We start from the raw sequence: 19,364 nt of genomic DNA on the forward strand, positions 1-19,364 counted from the left end.
GTGAGAGCTGCTGCTATTGAGTTTGGGAATACGTTTCTGCTTCAGCCTTGGTGACCACAGTACAGGAACACTTGCCTATTACATGCCTTATGAGGGTGAAAAAGTTTAGAACTTACATTATAAACTCTAGTGACTGACATCTTGAAAATCAGGCTTCTCCTAGCTGATTTTGCTTCTAGAATGAGTAAATAAAATATCTTACAGAAAATAAATGTTAATAGTTATGTAAGGAAATGAAACCATTAAGAATTAGTGTGAAAAGACTTATGGTGGTGCTGTATATTACGTAAAAAAGGACATGTATATTTGTTACTCGTGTCCCCTCTTGCATCTCTCTCCATGTCTGTACTTTGATTTTATTCTTATTTGCATTTTCTTTTCTTTTCTTTTTTTTTAATTCATTAGAACAAGATTTTAATGTTGATCTATACATTAATTTCAAAGACAGAGGAATTAGAGTATCCTTAAGTAATACCTAAGTATCACTCGTCTAGAATTGAGAGATACATCATCTTTGACCTTAGGCCCAAATTGGGAGCACAGCCAGTTCCATATTCTTCCTTCATCTCAGAGTTCATCAGATGTGCTTCCAGTTCAGTCCTGGATTGCCTCCAGTTGGCTTCTGTCCTTTTCAATCAGCTGAAACTGCCATCAACAAAGATCCTGTAACCCTGTCCTGGTCCCTGCCGGGTCTGTTTGCTGCCTTGTTGTCCTTCCTCCCTGCTACAACCAGCTGTGGTGCTTTTTTGTTTGTTAATGTTACTCATTTGGCTGTTTCCATTTTTGTCTTAGTCTGGTTCTTATAAAGTCCCTTAGGTCACTCCTTTAGCATGTTTTTTTGCAGAATTGCCAATGTTTTTTCTACTGAAATCCTTCCTTGAATCCCTCCTTTTCTCCTTTTGTGACTGATCCTATGTATTTGAGACTTAATTTACTTTTTTTTTTTTGTGTTGAATAAAATCCATGATTCCTCTTTTGATTAAGTATGGTCCCACAGGCTTTGTTTTTTGAAGATGTTAGGTTACAGTTTATGAAAATAATTCAGTAAGTTTTGTTCACTGTATGATCTATGGCTCATGGCTCGAGATGAATATAAACAGATTATTTTAAAGTCTTATTCTCTTACTCTGATCTCCTTTTCTGGATGTCCTCCAGTGTATTTAATTTAATATGGCTAATGCTGAACTCTCTGCTGTCTTGAAATGTTTGTAATTGCACACTCTGATTATATTCTCGTCTTTATTACTCATACCCAGTGGTCACCTCTAGTTCTTCCTGTCTTACAACTGTATATCCAAATCTTGTGTCTGTTTTCTCAGTAACACACAAGAGATCTGTTTTTTAATTTCTCTCAATATATTCCAGGCTTCAGTGTGGACTTCTGCCTCACCTTGTTAAATAATTGTCCACAACTTCTTTTACTTTAACTTTTCTACTTCTTTCTCTTTCACACTGTCTGACTGCAGTTAGGCAATGCCTTAATAGTAAAGAAAACTTTCACAGCTCTTAGTTTCTTGGGCTAGTATTATCATGGTTTCTGGAAGCCAGTTTAAATTAAATTCTTAGCCCTTGTACTTCTGGTGTAGATTACACTTTGTGGATGTGGTGCTTACTCCTTTGTTAGTATATGACAAACATGAAGGACCATTGAATACCCAATGAAAGCACACATCTTCAGAGAACTAGCAGCTGTTATCACATTTATGTGAGGACGATGCCCAGTTTTCAGAGGCTTATAACTTGGTCAGATCTTGGCTGGATTTTAATGGTGATTTGAAATGGCATGTTCCTGGCATGTTCTGAACTTTCTGTCAAATTTCAAGTCATAGTCCAAAGGACAGAAACTTTAAAACTGTTTTAAGAACTTATGAGAAAACTTTCACGTTCTATCTTGGCCCATTTTATCAGTTATTTCTTTCAAAACATATTATGGCAGATGCCCAGAATAAAAGATTAGCCTTGAAAAATAAAAGTTGAACAAAGCTCTAAAAGTAACAGAAGTAGACAGGGCTGGGGTTTTTAAAGATGTTTGCTGTTGAGAACCAGTGGAAGATTTCACTGTAGCTCTTCCTACCTACTCTTCTAACAAAGTAAAGAGTATCAGTAAATGTACAATAGATTTGCTGTCTAGAAATATGATGCCCTTTTTGCTAGTTTCCTCTCTTCTGGAGAGGCTGCTAGTTATTGCCTCACGGACATCATGACTTCTTACTTGTCAGGCTAGCTTTACAGCCTTTCATTTGTCTGCTAGTACTTTATGAAAGACAGTTTTTAAAAAAAAATCAAACCCAAACCAAACCAACCAACCAACCAACAAAAAAAAGGCCAAGCAAGTGGGCAAGTTACAGAAAGACAGGTTAGCAAAACCTTACTCAAAGAATGTTCTCTGGAAATTTTCTTGCCTTTTGAGTAACTATTGCTTGCTTGCCTTTTAAATATTTCCCTTTTTAACAGTTGTGACTTGTTCAAAAGGGCTTCTAAAGTTTAAAATTAAAACAAAATGAAATATCCTCTGACTGAATGATATGTAAGAAATTAATGCTTTGTGAAAAACTGTCAGTCCCGAATGGCTGTGTCATGGTATGAAATAATTGTATTTCTGTAGTGCGGGTGTACTCCTAAGATTTTTAGCATGTTACCTCATTATATTATCCTACTAGAGTAAAATAAACACAGGGCTGTGCTGGCTAAACAGTGCATCTTTGGCAAGAACATAACCACAGGATGTTTTGAAGCCACCTGTTGGAGGATCACAATTTTCAACAAAGAGAGATCTCATTTCTTGCTTAGCTCCTCTGTAAATGATGTATCACAGAAGCTAAAAGATGGATATCTTCGGAGAGCCATCAGTAATGTATATAAATTATACACATTTGCATTAGAATTTGAACTGTTCTCACACCAAAATAAAGAAGCTGGCATTTTCCTATCGATTCAAGGCAACTTTAGTTTCACTGTGCTATTAAAAAATATTGACTGTACTGGGTGTTTGCATTTTATCCAGGAGTTGCAATATTACACATTGTGGATGTTTAGTTCTTAATTATGACTTCCTATTCCAGATTTTCCAGTTCACACTGTGCAGTCTTAAGTTATGGGCATTTTTCCCATAAAATTTCCCATAAAAAAGCAGATTTCTGCTTTTTTTTTTATAAGCTTTCCAAGCAGTTTTGTGTGTTGTTTCTGTACATTAGGTTTAAACCACTTCAATTCTTAGTGAAAACTTAAATGATTTTGTGATAAAGGCTCTCTATTATCATTTTGTAAGTGCTTTTGCAAAGAAAGCTGAGCATACCTTTGTATCCATACACCTTGTTTGGGGAACTTAATCTCTATTGCACACTCTATTGAAGGGTCCAACAATAACTCTTTTCATGTGGCACTAACAAGAAATATCTTCTTCCAGATGTGTCTGAAATGCATACTAAGCTTTCATCTTTCTATATTTCTAGTGTCATTTTGTTTGGGCTTGCTCTCTTTATATCTTTTTCAGCTATTTTTTTGACTGCAGTTACTGTGTTGAGTACTGCTGTTAATGCCTTCTTGATTTATAAGTTATTTCAGCATATTCTATAATGAGCTAAATGAACACCACCTGAAGGGCGTCCTTCTTTACTGTGTTATGATGTGATTTTATATATAGGCCTGTTTGACTGTTTGGGATGGGGACTGCCCCGGTGATATTCATAGTTATGATGCCTAACTAGCTTATCAGTTTCCACAAGGAAGCAGAGAGACAGACAGCATGAATGGGAAATGCTATAAAAATGGCTGTTTTCCTATTATCTCTTGGCCACCTGTGGAGGTGCAAATGTTTTTTAAGGAAACAAAGACACTGCTTTACTGCTTTCTTGCTGTTGACTACTAGCACATTGTGGGACTTTGCAGGTCAGATGGAAGCGGATTCAGTGGCATGAAGGCTTTATTTAATTTTAACTTATTTGCACTGTTTACACCAGTCTGAAAATTAGTAGGTAAACAGAATGCAGACAGACTCCTTTCTCAGAAGTCACAGAGCCGAAACAGCAGTGATCAGTTTCCAGAGAGCAACTTTCCCAAGAATTGACTTCAGTTAGGAGAACTTCTCTTCCAAACTGCAGTACAAACCTGGCAACCAATGCAGCATTTCTTCAAGCTTGCTTTCAACACCCAGGAATTAAATGGGTAAGGCTGAATTAGTCCTGTTTTATGAAATTTGTCACGGCAGGATATTGGGGGTCAGTAGTAAATAAAACTTTAAAAGTTAAAAAGTGAAAACTGTGGATTAGAGCAAAGAAAACAGATTGTTAATCTGCTGTCTGAATCTTTTTGTCATGTAGGTTACCATGGCAGTTGAGTTTGGCTAAATCAAAGTCCCCATGTCTCCTTTTCCATTGCCCAATCACACTGTGTGAATACTGTCTTTTGTGATGAGCAACTCCAAATATTACTGAGTTATAAAATGGAAACAGCTGGATGATCACTGGGCCGAAGTATTCCTGCTATGCTGTTTCCCTGCTTCCTTTTTTATAATTTTAATTGCATGTTTATTTTATAGTTGTTACATCTGGCTCTGCAGTCTTCTAGCTTTATCTTTTCCTTCTTTCTTTTCTCCTTTCCACTTACTGGTGGTGATGCTACTGTACGTACACTTCCAACTGAGGTATTTTATATGTAGGATGTTGCTAGGTTTTCATGCTGGTTTTTGCAGAGAGCATTGCTTACCTGCTTGTTATTATGAACTGCTTTAAGAGGAACATACTGGATGTTAAGTTTAAACTGTTTAAGAACCTTTTAAAATTTTCAGAATCATTGTGCACAGGGTGAAGGTGATGTTTCCTCTGTCACTTCAAGACACCTTTATATTTTATGATTTTCTGTATGTTAGTTCACTTTCTTAAGAATGACAGTCACAACACAATGTCTTTTTTCTAGCTTATAATTAAGAATACAGCAAGAGTTGTATTGGTGTGTGTTGCATGTCTCTGTTTTCAACAGGACATTCTTACAGTATGTTTAATCACCTTTTCAAATGGAAGAGAGGTGAAAGGAATTTTCTAATGAAACAGATTTCTTTGAAAAACTCAAATTTGCCAGAATCCAAACATTGAACAACTGTGTCAGTGTAAATTCAAACAAGTACCTATTGGAGAAGTGTCTTGCCTCAATTGAGGGTTTCTGGAGATTGAATGAGAAAGGACATGCTGGGATGTGATCTTCCAGGTGGGAGTTCAAGTCAGATTTGTAAAAAGGCAAGATCTTGAGGTTCTTCTGTTTTATGGAAGGCTAGCCAGTGTTCCAAGGGAAGTTTGTGGTAAGCTAACCAGTTCAACCTATTCAGCTGTATTAAATGTAGAAGTTACTATGGAATAGGAAGACCAAGACAGTGACATTGGAATAGAATGAGAATAGATGTGGAAATTTGAAATTTAATTCCCTGATTTCCTTTCCCGTGAGGGCCCTAACTACAGTGCTATTGGGTCTCTTGGCCTCTCATATCCCCAGGATATGATACTGAATTCTGAGAAAAAATTTCATGGGATCAAGCAAGTTGGTTCTGTTTTGTTGAAGAGGTTGAAGTCGTTTCATGGGAAAGAAATGTTTCCTGGTTTTTTTGACACTTGAAGTGTTTTTAAATTAATTGTGGAAGCGCATCGGTTTTCTGAAAAGAAGATATATCACTCAAGCAAAATGCTCATGCATCAAATTTAGTTCATGAGGCTAAAGTGCTACTTCAGCTATATATGACAGTATTATGACTGACTTGCTGGTTTTCACCCTTGGAAGGTGTCTGCGTGCACTAGCACAGGCAAAGGTAGTACAATCCCAGAGCCATGTTTAATCACTGCGCTGGTTCTTTCAGTGATCAGGCAGAGCTTTGTTACTGAGCCTCTCCTCAAAAAGTAAACCACTTTCCTTGTTCTTGATAGTATTGATTTCTTGATTTTAAAAGCTGCTTAAAATAAATCAGTCTCCTGCTGATAAAAGCATTTTGAGGTAGTTCGGCTCTAATTTCTTGAACTAAAATCTTGCTGGTCCAATTAACTATTTATATGTAGTGGGAACATGGAGTTGGCTTTCTTTCATTTTAGAGGTTGCATACTTGGTATATTAGAATGATTAAACTTTGTGAATGGGAAAAAAAATATTCCTTCCATGCACTTGAAATACTCTAAATCACAAGCAGTTACATACAAACATGGAACAAGCTTTTTGGAGCTCTTGGTCTGGAAAACAGCTTCTGAGTCATGGAGTCTGGCCCCTGCTTCTCCAAAGTACTATAAAGCGTAATTTGTCTATGAGTTTATCCTGTTCCCTCTTAAATACAGTTATACCTTTTACTCTCCCCAGTCCTCCAGCTCTTACCATTGGAAGGCTGTCCACATCCAGACTGATTTGATAAGTAAGAACTTTCTTGTAACTACCACTCTGTGTTTACTCCTGGCCCATTTATACCTGTCTGAAGACATGCCAAGCCTTTTGTCCTGTCCTTCTTCAGGATAACTTGGAATGTTTGGGGTTCTAGTGAAGAACTGATCAAGTTTACTATTTGTAAGTAAATGCCCTGCAAGATAGGGCTTGATTCCTTCATGGCTTAACACAGGAGCCATCAGGGGTGTTAGTACTAATTCACTCTAGTATAAGGAAGTGTAGAGATACTGCAAATGCACTTGTCGCATTTACTTCTTGCTGAGCTGAAGAGCAGAGGCTACTTTTGATAGCAGTGTGCTTCTGTACTGCCTCACCTTTCGCATCTCACCATGCATGATCTGATTGCACTTAGTTTTTACTCTTTTTTTTTTTTTTTTTTTTTTTTTTCCCCCTCCTTGAGAATTGTGAAAATACTTCCGGTCAAACTTCCCCCCCCCCATGATTCTCACATTGCTAATTCATGCTTTTGCAAGTGGCTGGGACAGATGTGTATACGTTCATTGCTATTTCAACTCCATCTCTTGTACCTCTTGTAAGCATTTTTCACAGTGGCTGTCTTTGTCCTTTGAACTGAAAGCAGGTGAACAGTTGGTTAAAAACTGAAGAAGTGTGGAGCAGAAGGTCATATTAACTGCATATTTCCAGGAGCAACACAGCTGCCAAAAGCATAGGTTTAAACTTGCACCTTATATTCCTACAGTGGGGGATATGCTAATTTCAAATCCACGCTGTGGCCTGGGGAACAAACCTGGTCTCTTTGTGTGAAAAATGTGTGACCCCTTTTCTGAAAGCTCAGGGTACACTAGGACACTGCCTGATGTTTGTGGCAGGTCTAGCTCATGGCCCCAGTTCTGGGTCCACCAGCCTCCTTCTATAAGCCGTTTGCTAGAGGCCCTTCTTTTGAGTAGCTTAAAGCATTGGCTTCTATATTTAAAGATCTGCAGGAAAGCATCTTTAGTTCAAGCAGTGAAGGAGCATAATTAATATTTAATATTATGTACCTGAAGTGTAACACTGTGGTACAGAGAATGAAAATTTGTTACAAAAAGCCATTCTTTGTGTCTACTAAAAGCTGGCTGGGAAGTGAGCGAGTTAAACTACAGACCTGGCTCTCTGTGACTCTATTCTAAACACCAACATCTATAAGTGGTAAAATGTCTATTGATTAGGTACCATCAGATCCTGCAGGCAGTTTGCCTCTCCCATGTGCGAATGCTCTGCAGTTTTAAGAACCATGGAAAGTGCTGTGTAAGGATGTGTGGAAATGAGAACTCTTCTTGACATCATGTTTAGTGCGCTGGACTCAGACAGCTTTAAGCTTTCAATGTCTGCCCAGAAATGAGTTTGAATAAATACGACTGGGATTGTTCATTACAAGGAGATATATATTTCTCACTCCCACCCCCCGAAAAAAAAAGAAGTGTTTTAAACACTAAATAGTGGAGTCTTAGCAAGATGAAGAGGAAATTCTGGATGTATTCAAAGCTCGATCACGGTAAGAATATTTACTGGCTGTACTTAGAATGATACATAGCAAAACTTGCCTCTGAAATGAGAAGATTAAAGGATAAAAGGTTGGATGTGGAAGTCCAGGTTTCAGGAGGTTTGTATTACATTTATTAATGACAAAAGCAAATCTTTTTTTTTTTTTTTTTTTTAATTTGGATTATTTTGTTTCTTTTGCTTGAATAACACTTCAGCATGAAATTGGATGCATATATCTTTCTTCAAAAATGTTCTAATAATCATGCACATTTATGACATAATCAGATTTGGAAAAGGAGAAATGAGATGGGTTAGTATGTTAACTGACGAGAAGCTAAAGACAAAAGATAAAGAGGATTTGATTTTTGATGGTAGTTTGAGTGAGTAGGAATTAGGACATTCAAATGATTCATCTCTTTTGAAGGGCATAAAAGTGGAGACACAGTTAATCTTTTCCCATTTTAAGTGTCGTTTAAGGACTATTAGCTTGATGTCCAGACCTTCAGACTACCTTTCTGTCATGCGGGTTATTCATATTTTAAGTTATAAGTTTGCAAGTAATCTGAATATAGCTGTAGTTAAATGCCTTATTTATATGTTGAACATGGATGCATTTTGGTTGTAGGGCAAGTCCATTCAAGGCATTTTTGCAAGCTGACATTTTCCTCTGTAAATTTCTATTACATGATGAGTCTATTCTGTCATCCTTCTCTGTCTTGAATAGTGAATGAAAAGAATCCCAAAATAAAAAACAACACAGACCAAAAAGTATTTTTATATTTGCAAATGAAGCTCCCATGCTGGGTTGGGAGTAGGTTATGGATTTGTGTGATGTCTTAATTTATAACTGTTCATAGTTTATATGCTGTAAATTCTATCAGCAAGAACATAGGTACTTCGTATTTTATTACCCTCATAATGTATCCCATCTGTACAATAATTGAGACATACCATGATTATTTTTTGATGCATCTTAATTCAGAGTCATATTTTAAAATTCTGTTGTTAAATGGTTATGTTATGTCTTTCAAGAACTGCTGTGGTGAAATATCATGTCCAGGAACAGTTTAACTGTTTATCTTCCTCGTTCATATTATGTCAATATTATCTACAGTCTTCTGTCTTCTGTTTTATTGCCCTATAACCTTACATGTATCCCCATCGAAAACTGGTTGTGCTTACCCAGCTAACCCTCTGTAGACCTTGTTCTTCCCTGTGTTCCACAGACTGTCTAATTTGGTAAAGTGGGCAAAAAAATTTTCTTCTCTTTTGCCTCTGACTTTTTAAAAACATCTAATTCTCTTCTGCATTTTTTTGAGATTTGAATGGTGCAGAAACTAGAGAATTAGCCAAATCCAGCAGCTTTTCTTTTTCTTTACACAGTATGCGCAGGTATTATGACTCCTCTCCTTTTTACTCCCACAGTACTGGAAATTAGGCTGAAACCCAGAAATACATAGCCTCTACAACGCTGGAATTAGAGGAAAGTAGTAAGTTCCTGAAAGAACTGCATTAATCAAGCCTCTTTGGATGTTCAAATGCAGCAGCATAGTAATGGGAAAAGGGTAGGCTTTTCAAGGAACATAGAGCTCAGGGCTATGTAAAGAACCTGATGTCAATTTGTATTAAGCTTTTTATCCATTTATTCTAACCTTTATCTAAGGTTTGTGTATCTGGCTGGATTTTTGCTATATTTTTCATGCTGGAGAGATCTAAGGAGCTTCCTTTGACCCTTACTGTTTGAGACACCCCCTGTAAACCAAGAATTTTTACTTTATAATCAGCATTTGTTTGTTCTAAATAAGTTTTTCTGAATAGAATATCATCGGTCTTATCACAACTTATTTTTAGGCAAGTAGAAGCTTAGTCACATGGAATAACAATTATCCTAAAAAAACTCTTAAATTAGTTTGTTCTTCCCCCTGCATGTCTCTTCAATATTTAGTATCTGTATAAAATAAAAATAAAAAATAATAAAAAAAGGTTTGTATTTAAAATGAAATATTCAGGACAAATATATGCTACCAATGTTTTACTCAGACTATGAATAGTGTGAATGAAGTGTTATGAACACAGGCTTTGTAAGAAGATATTACTGTGTGATATGACTATATTTTCATCCTGTGATTTTATTTTTTTTCCCAGTTACATATTACAATATTTTGCGTATCTCTAGATTATTTATTAGGATACTCATGCAGTTGCTGTGAATGATCTCTATACAGTTTACAGTATTATAAAGACTTAATCACAAGATGTGCATGTTGACGCATACTGGGAGTCACAAGTATAACTACTTGTATTGTGCTCATCTAAAATCTTTCTATTGGCTTAAAGCACAAGTTTGCCCTAGTTTTCATCAGACAGTCTGGATGCCTCCTACTTTTAATAAGTGAATCAAACTCAAAATTAAGTAATAAGGATATAATATGATTTGAGCCCAGAGGATTGAGAATACTTTTAGCTGTTTGGTTTTTGGGTTTTTTTTGTTTAGGGATTTTTTTTGTGGGTTGCTTTTGTTTTTGTTTGTTGTTGGGCTTTTTATTTTATTTTATTCTAAAATCAAACCCATCTTTTTAGCTGCCTTTCTATGAATATGGAAATGTAAATGACAAAAACATGTTCGCAAAGAGTAAATGCCTCAGTTTTAATTTATTCTGAAATAATGCTGCTGCTTTTTTTTTTTTTTTTTTTGCTTGTGTATTTGGTGTAAAAAGATTAAATAGACTGTGAACTGAAATATTTTTCTCTAACCTATGAACTAGCCATGTGTAAAGTATGGTCATGATGGACAGAACCTGTTATCTCTCTAAGGAAAGAAGTGGCAAAGAGTTCTTCATACTCAAAAAAAGTTCTGAACTAAATTCTAGCATTTCATTGTGCAGTAGAAAACTAAAAGATTATATTTTCTATTGTTAATAGAAGTAATTACAAAACTGAAATATTAAATTGTTTTTATATAGATTTATGTTCAGTCTTTGTCAGAAGATGAAGAGCATAAAAACAAGTGTGCCTTGATATATGGGTGGATATTGAACTATTTGTGTTGGAAACAAAAGCTTTGATATTTTGAGTTTATCTTTCTATATGAACTTCTCAACTTTTTTCTTTTTTTATTATTTTTTTTTTTTTAAATAACCACAGCAAGACCAGCTTTATACTTGGGCTGCAGTTAGCCAACCCACACATTCATCAGATTACATTGAAGGAAGCTTTCCAAGGAGAATTCCATCTGCGTGGCCGCCACCCAAACCTCCAGATGAAGAACAAAAGCTCAACATTACAGAAGAAGGTATAGTTCTTGGACACATACGAGATAATGTATGGCATGGGGTAGAGTTACTGTCTTTTAGAATCCAGGATATAAACTTAATATCTTAATTTCCAACAAATACCAGGCTTTTAAGATCTTGGATTAGCATCAGAAATAATTTTAGCTAGTATTAATCTAATAAAAAATATTCAGCAAAAAGGCATGCCTTTTAGTCAGCAGATGCCAGGTGCCCATCTTGGCTGTTAACAAATGGATTTTATCAGGTGTTGTAACCTCTGTTCTTCTCCAGTTTACATACATTCAAAGCCATGGTGCTTTTCCCTTCTTAACTTTCAGTATACCACTAGTGGGCTTCTGAAGTTTTTCTTATTTTTATTAGAGTGGTGTAACATATTCCTTTGTGGAGTCATCAGTCCCTTGCTGACAGAGAGGTAGGAAAAGTGCATCTGAAAACTGAATTGAGGTCTTGTTCACAAAGTCGGTTTATGTTAACATTTGTGATGTTAGCAGCCAAATTTCTGAAATCTGCATACTCATTAAAAGCTTTGTTGAAGCTGAGAATCAAAACAAAGCAAAAAAAAAAAAAAAAAAAAAAAGGTTTCTGTAGCTGACAAAGACATTTAGAAGAGAATTTCAACCCTGTTCTCTGTTAGTAGTGTTGATGGGCAAATACCACATGGAGGCTTAGCTTTGCGTTAGCATTTAATCGCTCTCAATGCTTTTAGGATACATTCATCCCCATGACCTACACAGAGAGCCACTGGGTGTTCTCAAATTTTCCATTTCCTACCAACCATTTTATTGCATTTCTCAGATTTGAAGAATTAAGTCATTATTTCAAGAGGTCTCTTTATATTGATTGTAGGCTTTGGGTGGAGTTAATTTCAGATTTGCTTCTCTTTGGGACTTCTCTACCACTTCCCCTGGAATATGAGCAAAGTATTCTCTGCATGGACACCGTTTGTCATGGCAACAGTTCACTTTTACTGGTATCACTTATTCCAGTATTCACAAGCAAAAGAAGTAATGCCAACAAAAATTCAGTACTGCTATATTATTCTGTTTATGTTGTGGCTTTTACCAAAGCAGCTCTATTAGAGGTCAAGGAAACATTTCTGCATCCATCTCACTGATGCAATTCAGGGTATGGAATGCAGCAGTGCTGCACTGTTGGGCTAGTCCAGTTTTTGACCAACAATCTGCTCTTTTATGCTGTATTTAATGAAAGTGCTGTTATATGTGGTAGTAGAATTCATTGCCGTGTGCCTTGAGAGGACAGGTTGTGTTTCTCAACGTGGAAGCTTAGCTAATGGTTGTGCGATCAGAGTATTTATGAACATACTCTGCACTGGAAAGACAAATAGGTGAATATCTTATTATTTTACTTTAAAGTTTTAGCCCGGTAGAGGCCATCAATTTTGTTGCTGTATAATTTAGACGAATATTGATCACATAAAATATTTTGAAATGTAAAGATTTTTAGTATTTTTACCAATTTGGAAGAGTATTACTACCAAGAGGATAATACTAACTATTTTTAAATGCATTCATTTAATACATGATTTATTTCCATCCTATGTTTTTCTATTTAATATTATACCCACTGCATGGATATAGTGTGTACAGTACTTGTCTGTTGCTTATCTCAGCCACTGCCCTCTCAAAAACTGCAAAAAAGTTAAGAAAATAGAATTAGAAGTAAAATGTAAAATTGTGTATTGTGACTATTTCTAAATGGAACATAAAAAGTTCTCAAAAAATTGAGGTGCTGACACTTGGGTTTTGGTGTGAATTTACAGTGTAGGGCATGGAGGGAAAAGAAAAACCTGTAATTGTTCTGCATAAAATTCAGGTAGATAAATAATTTAACTTTTGGTTTCATTATTTGCATGCTTGCCATGTGGAAGAACCTGGAGGTGAGTGATGTCTCATGTGAAGCCTGTAATATAAATATCTTCCCTAAAATTTCTAACTAAATTATTTTATGTATATGCCCCTTTTGTAAGGTGTAGGAGGCAAGCATTTTTGAAAGGGCTGAAATTATTGTGTGCGGAGTAGCTGCATTTTTTATTTTATTTTTTTTTGCATTATATATAATTTTGGCCATATGGATTAATCAGATACAATAATACCAGAGACAATGGTTTACAAACTAAAACATCCATTTTAGACAAAATTGTTGATCCAGGAAGAAAGTAGCAGGATATTTTTATGTAGTTTATTTTTATTATACACATGTTAGTTTGAGGACACTACTAGGACTTCAAGTTTTAAGTAAGGCAAGAGGAAATTCTGCGAGGTCTTAGGTAATCTGTTCCTAAATTAGCAAATTAATTAATCATCTGTTTAATATAGTACATATTAAATAGTTTTACTGTGTGCTCTGTGTCATGTAGAGCACTGGTGGGTATGAAGAAAGGGCTGTTAAACTTGTCAGGGGATTTTGGGCTTTTTGTGTTCAGGTTGGTTGTTTTGGTTTTTTTAAATTAGTTTTGATTTTTTTGGTGGTTGGTTTTTTTGTGTTCTTGGGGATTTTTTAGTTGGCTATATATTAAAAAAACTAAAGTTTGGAAACACCTAATATGACTTTGGGTTCAAGTCAACATATACTTATGCCAAAAAACATCTTTCAGTTCTGGATTCAGAAAAGGTTTTAGACAAAATGAGTCAATAGCACCAATAAGATCAGAGTGTATGCCACTAATTTTCCATCCGAATACCCAAAATCTGTTCCTGTCACATTTTAATGGTATTTAACTCTACCACACCCCAGCACATTGCCTGAATCTAAACACAACCAGGGTACTTGAAATTCAATAATTTTAGTGTTTTGCTGATGACATTATTTTACTTAACATACAGGAAAAGGCAAGTAGGCAGGCATTCTCCTGTCTCCCACGGGACTGGTCCTAACCGCCTGGGCGGAGACTCAAAAGATTATACAACTTCTGCAAAATGAAACACTAAATCTCTCTGTGGGTTTACAACCTGAAATGGATGTTAGTCTCTTCAACAAAACCAAGCTTGTCCAGATATTTATTTCCTTTGTTTTATGAACAACGGGGGTGGGGTGGGAATTATTTGGGTTAAGAGGAAGGTTTCATTTGTCATATGGCGCTTTTTTCCTTTCCTTTCCTAAACTATTTTTTGTTGCAGTGGTGGTTGCTTTTGGGTTTTCACTTTTGCTTAACAAAGATAAAACCCTGTTTGCTGCAAATACAGTCTATTTGGTGAATTTTGGCAAACTAACCTTAAGGAAATCTGCTTTTATCACCCTGAACTCAGCTTATATTTAGAACCCTTTTTAGAACAAAGCCTGCTGAGGTAAAAATAAGCTAGACAATTTTGTCAAATTGCTTAATATTAACAAATACTTAGAGCAGCCTGTTCCTATTTTTTTTAACAACTTTTGAGTAAGGGAGGTAGTTTATGACAGTTTGCATAACAGGATACATTCTAAGTTGTGTGTGTACGTGTCTTGTCTAGTACTAGAATATTCAAACATCTTAAAGTTTCTCTCAACCATACAGAAATCTAAAATCATGTATATAAGCCCTGGGGAGATGCCCAAATACTAGTGAAGTTTTCCTGGTTTTGCAAATCAGTTGAGGTAGGGTTAGCCAAAAAATTATTTCTTCCAGATAATTTGAATAAGAAGTATCTCACAATTGCTTCGTTTAAAAGTGTTAATACTCTTCCCTTCCTTCAGAATAGACATTAATAACTTTTCCTAGAATATAATATTTCACTGGTTTTGGTGGGGTTCTTTTGGTTGCGATGAGGAGTAAGTGCCCAATTCGTCAGTAGCATCCTGAATTTTCTTCAGTAAATGGACTTACCTAAAAGCCAGCAACAAGGCTTGATTCATCCATACTAAAAATTTGTTAGTGAGAGATGATGAGTTATTTACTGTTAACAACAACCTATCCTCATCCCGCTTTTTATGACTAGGAACAATTCTGACAGACAAGACTTGAAATGCTGTTTTAGTAAATACTTAAAAAATTAAATTAAATTTTAAAAGTTTGAAGATTGTTAAATTTAAGGGGTAGCCTTGCAGCTTAACTGCAACTGGCAATTTATGTCTGGCCTCCCAACTGCCGGGATTGTCAGAATGCTGTGAGGAGGCCAAATGTCTAGGAATTATGAATCCAGAGTTTCTGGACGACAACTACAAGATTCTCTCTCTTCCATAAATAAATGAAGTCTCTGTTATTCTCTGCAGTGGCTTACTGGAAGGCTTGAGGGCCCTGAATGTGTGTTGGGTTGTTACATGCTTGTGCCATTTCCAGCACAAAATCTGCTGCTACTTTTATCCAGCAGCTCATCAAAATACAGCATTGTAGAAACAACGTGGGAATGTACAGTAACTGTCTCTTACTAAAATAAATATTAGCACAATCAAGCTTTTAATGTAATTTCTTTTGTGCTTAGATTTGGTTTAAATTGCAATGTTTTTATGAAAACAGAGAGATCAAAGACTAGTATTATAGTAGATATAATAATTGTTATCCAGGTTTTAAAACAAGAAAGTGAATCTAGTTTGGGGCATGTGTGTGGTATCTTATGTTTTGATTCTCATTTTCCAAGTAAAATGCACAGATAAAAGTTCTTAGTCTCACTGCTATTTTATTTTTCACTGTTACAGTGATAGTTGGAGATAAGTAGTTCCATTTAAAACCATCATTCTGGCACGAATATCCCCCCCGCCCCCCAAGACAGTAACTAAGTGAAGGAATGCTTATATATTCATTAGGATTCTCATTAGTTATTCCAAAGTGGAAAAAAAATAAAGAAGATACACTAGAATGAACTACTTTTATTTCATTTTTTCAGCACGGTCAAAATTTCAAGAGCTAAATTAATGCTGGCTCTTTGCCCAAAAAAGAGTGTGTGGAATTCAGTACAAAGGTGAAGAATTAGTTTTGTGTCCTCAGTTTGAATGTTCCCAGTTGTGGGAAGCTCTGACTGTACACTTGCACAATCAGTGTATTATCCCAAACTATCCCTTTGTAAGACTGAGATGATGTAGACAGTGAATAATAAAGCTAGGATGAAACTGAGATTTCTCAAAATGTATTTGCAATACTAAGACCGCTTCCATTCAAGCACACTTTTAAAGTGTGAGTTTAGAACTGTATCATTATCTACCTCATCATGGAGACTTCAAATTTTGATGGCAGGGCAAAGGAGGGCCAGTGGAGGATATGAAAAAGATAACATAGCTGCCAACAGTCATCATTCTGCTCCCAGGTTCTTTTGGCCTTTTGTGAACAGACACAACCCCCAGGTGTTAAAGACAGAAATACTTCTTAATTAGGTTGGATGGGATGAACAAACATGAGAATCTTCCCCTTGACCTCCTGTGGAAGATGTAAAATAGAGTCATAAGTAACTGTTTTTCTTTGAATCAGAAGTTTTGACAATCAAAATAGATTCCTTTCAAGTTTCAGATGACAGTATTTAATGTTGAGTCAAAATACACATATTCCAAATTAAGATCAGGCTGACTTTATTTTGTGCATATAACCTGTTAGGTTAATTTTAGATGGATAATTTGGAACATGGGACAGTTAACATTTGTTTTCTTTTAAACTTTACCCTTTCTCATGAAATTATTAATGTGCATTTTGAAGGATCAATGGATTATTTTTATATAAGTTTTTAAAAATCTGTATCTTCTTTTTAGAGTTGAAATCTACTGTCCTAGAAACAGAGAAACAATGCACAGAAGATGTTCAGCAGGCACAGGTAAGATTCTAATAGAAGTGTTTTATCTATAATTTTGTAAAAAGACCAGAAAAGCAGTACTTCAGACATTTTTGCAATAGTTTTGTGTACTGAATGTTCTAAACAAAAACGTTTGGAATTGTGCATTTGTTTCTCAATTTTTATTTCAAGATACTTATATGCTCCATAGTGTATCCACGTGCAGAGACTGAAGGTTTCTGCCTGTCTAAGATGATTCTTGTAAAATGTTATTGTTCATTTCACTCAGAAGTAAGTTAAGACTTGGTTCTGGAGCTCTGATGGTGTTACTAAAGGAATAGTAATAGAAGATTTGGTTGTTTTAGCTAATCTACAAAAGTTCATGTCAGTAATAGTAGCAGAGATTCTTTTCGGCTTCTCCACTGAAAGCTTATAGCAGTAGTAGTAGGTGAACAGATTTAGGGTGCTATGCTGGACTTCAAAAGGAGACAATGTAATACTGGGATAGTGAAGATTTGGTCTGGGTTGGACTTGTTCAACATAAACACAGTGTATTTTATTTTTTTTACACATCACTCTTCACTTTATATTCTTCATTAAATGTGGTGCAGTTTGAATGAGTCAAGGAACTTCACATTTTGTTTCCTCAAAAGACTGTCCTATTTCCTGTGAAAACTCTCTGATGACAAGCATCAGACTTACCTTCCTAGTGAATAAAACTGTTCAATTGTTCTGGAAGTCATGAAGAGGAAGGCAAAGTTCTGGCTTCCTTAGATCTTGGTTTGGATCAAGGAGTGGCCAGCTCCTCTTGATTATTATTTTTTTTTCTTTGTGGTGTTTGGTTTTTGTGGGGTTTTTGAGTAACATTTGTGAAAATGATGAGTGATTTGCTTTTGAGGGAGAAAATAAGGAATGCCTAGTGAAATGTGTGCCTCATCATTAGACTTGCAAATTTAATCCAGGTTCAATTGAGGCAACTATGCCTAGTTGCCCTACCATGCTCATGTTACCCTAGTGGCTTTTGTCTTGCCAAACAACATTAAAGGAGTTCTAGTCAGTTACCTAAATTCTTCAACCTCCATAATTAGCAACGTTTAAAAACTAAACCCCGTTAATTAAAATAACATCACAGAATTATTCTACATTGCAATGCTTTAAGTTTAAACTAAAATGCATTTGTCCCATGTTATTTTTATAATTTGGTCACCCAAGTTTCAGTAGCCATGCTTTGCAGTATTTCTTGTGAAAAAGAACTTTTTCCTATACTTCCAGAAAGATATTGCATGTAAGAAGCATATTTAATTAGTTTAGGATTTTAATTCATTACAAGAAAAAACTTATATAAAAGACCTATTTTATTGGAACTATAATTAATGGGAATAGGTTCATGAATGCTTAGGTACTTTACCTAAAAAAAAAAAAACAACACCTGATTATTTTGCTAAGAGAATGAAGTTTAACCAACAGCACTAGAACACTGTTTGATGGCTGGAACAAATAACTTTTACTTCAAGTTGGTGTTTTTTATTATTTTTAAAAGTATCCTTTTATGTGGTCGAGTTACTGAATTGCATTTGTTGGTGGTGTTAGAGATCTCCATAAAAGATCAGCATTGAGCAAGAGGGATGAAGTCATGTGAATTTCCTTATTTCTGTACCATTATTGATCAATGAAGAGCAGAAATAACTGTTTTGAATGCATGCTGTATTAGGTCATCATACTTCTGGTTTCTTTTGAAAATGAGAGTGGAAGTTATTTAATTTGAGGAACTCTATGTGGATAAAATGTTTTAATGTGTTCAAAATGTTTCTGTACAGTCCCAAACAGTTGAGTATATTATATCAATCTGTTAAAACGTCTCGAAAGTAGAATGGGCACGCTAACTTTTTTCGTAATTTTTGTAGATAAATCCTCCGTTGCACTCAGATCATTCTTGGTGTAATTTGAACTTGTTTAAAGTGCTGAAATACTATGAAAAGTTTCTAGTAGAGATCTAGTCTCCTTTGTTCTTTGTCTAGCTTGTCCATAGTTTTTCTTTCTGAGAAAAGCAAGCACTGCCTGGAGTTAGCCAAGTAGGTGATTTTTCTCTTTTCTTTTGATACGTGACAAAGGAAGAGAGCCCTAGTGTAAAATTTGAAACTGATCAACTAAGTCTACTTACAGGCTTCTTCCCTCTCCTTTCCCTGGGAAAAGATATTTTCCACATGTTATTAAAATAATTGGAGCTGGTCAATATTGACATAGAAAAAAGGCTAATGCAACATGATGCTGATAATTTATCACTTAGGATAAAGTGTTAACTAAAAGTTTCAGAATAATTCTAAATTAAAAGCATTAGTAACACAGACAGAGCCTCGATTCTATACTTTCTTGCCGCTGGAAGGGTCTTTTTTATATAAAATCCCTTTTATATAAAATTACCTTTACAATGTTAGACATTTACCTGCATATTTTGCAGCATAATTTCCTAAAGTTTCTAAGACTG

The 19,364-nt window shown here is 35.4% G+C and overlaps 1 protein-coding gene across 1 annotated transcript in view; it reads left to right on the top strand.

Moving 5' to 3' along the window:
- The window catches only part of FMN2 (formin 2), a 162,400-nt gene that overhangs the window by 21,447 nt on the left and 121,589 nt on the right, over positions 1-19,364 (top strand). Inside the window, exons 3-4 of the mRNA XM_056344580.1 lie at positions 11,041-11,188; positions 16,860-16,921. Of these exons, the coding sequence (XP_056200555.1) occupies positions 11,041-11,188; positions 16,860-16,921 (210 nt within the window). The remainder of the gene's footprint in view (positions 1-11,040; positions 11,189-16,859; positions 16,922-19,364) is intronic.

Source organism: Falco biarmicus, chromosome 6 (genome assembly GCF_023638135.1).
Source record: "Falco biarmicus isolate bFalBia1 chromosome 6, bFalBia1.pri, whole genome shotgun sequence".
NCBI lineage: Eukaryota > Metazoa > Chordata > Aves > Falconiformes > Falconidae > Falco > Falco biarmicus.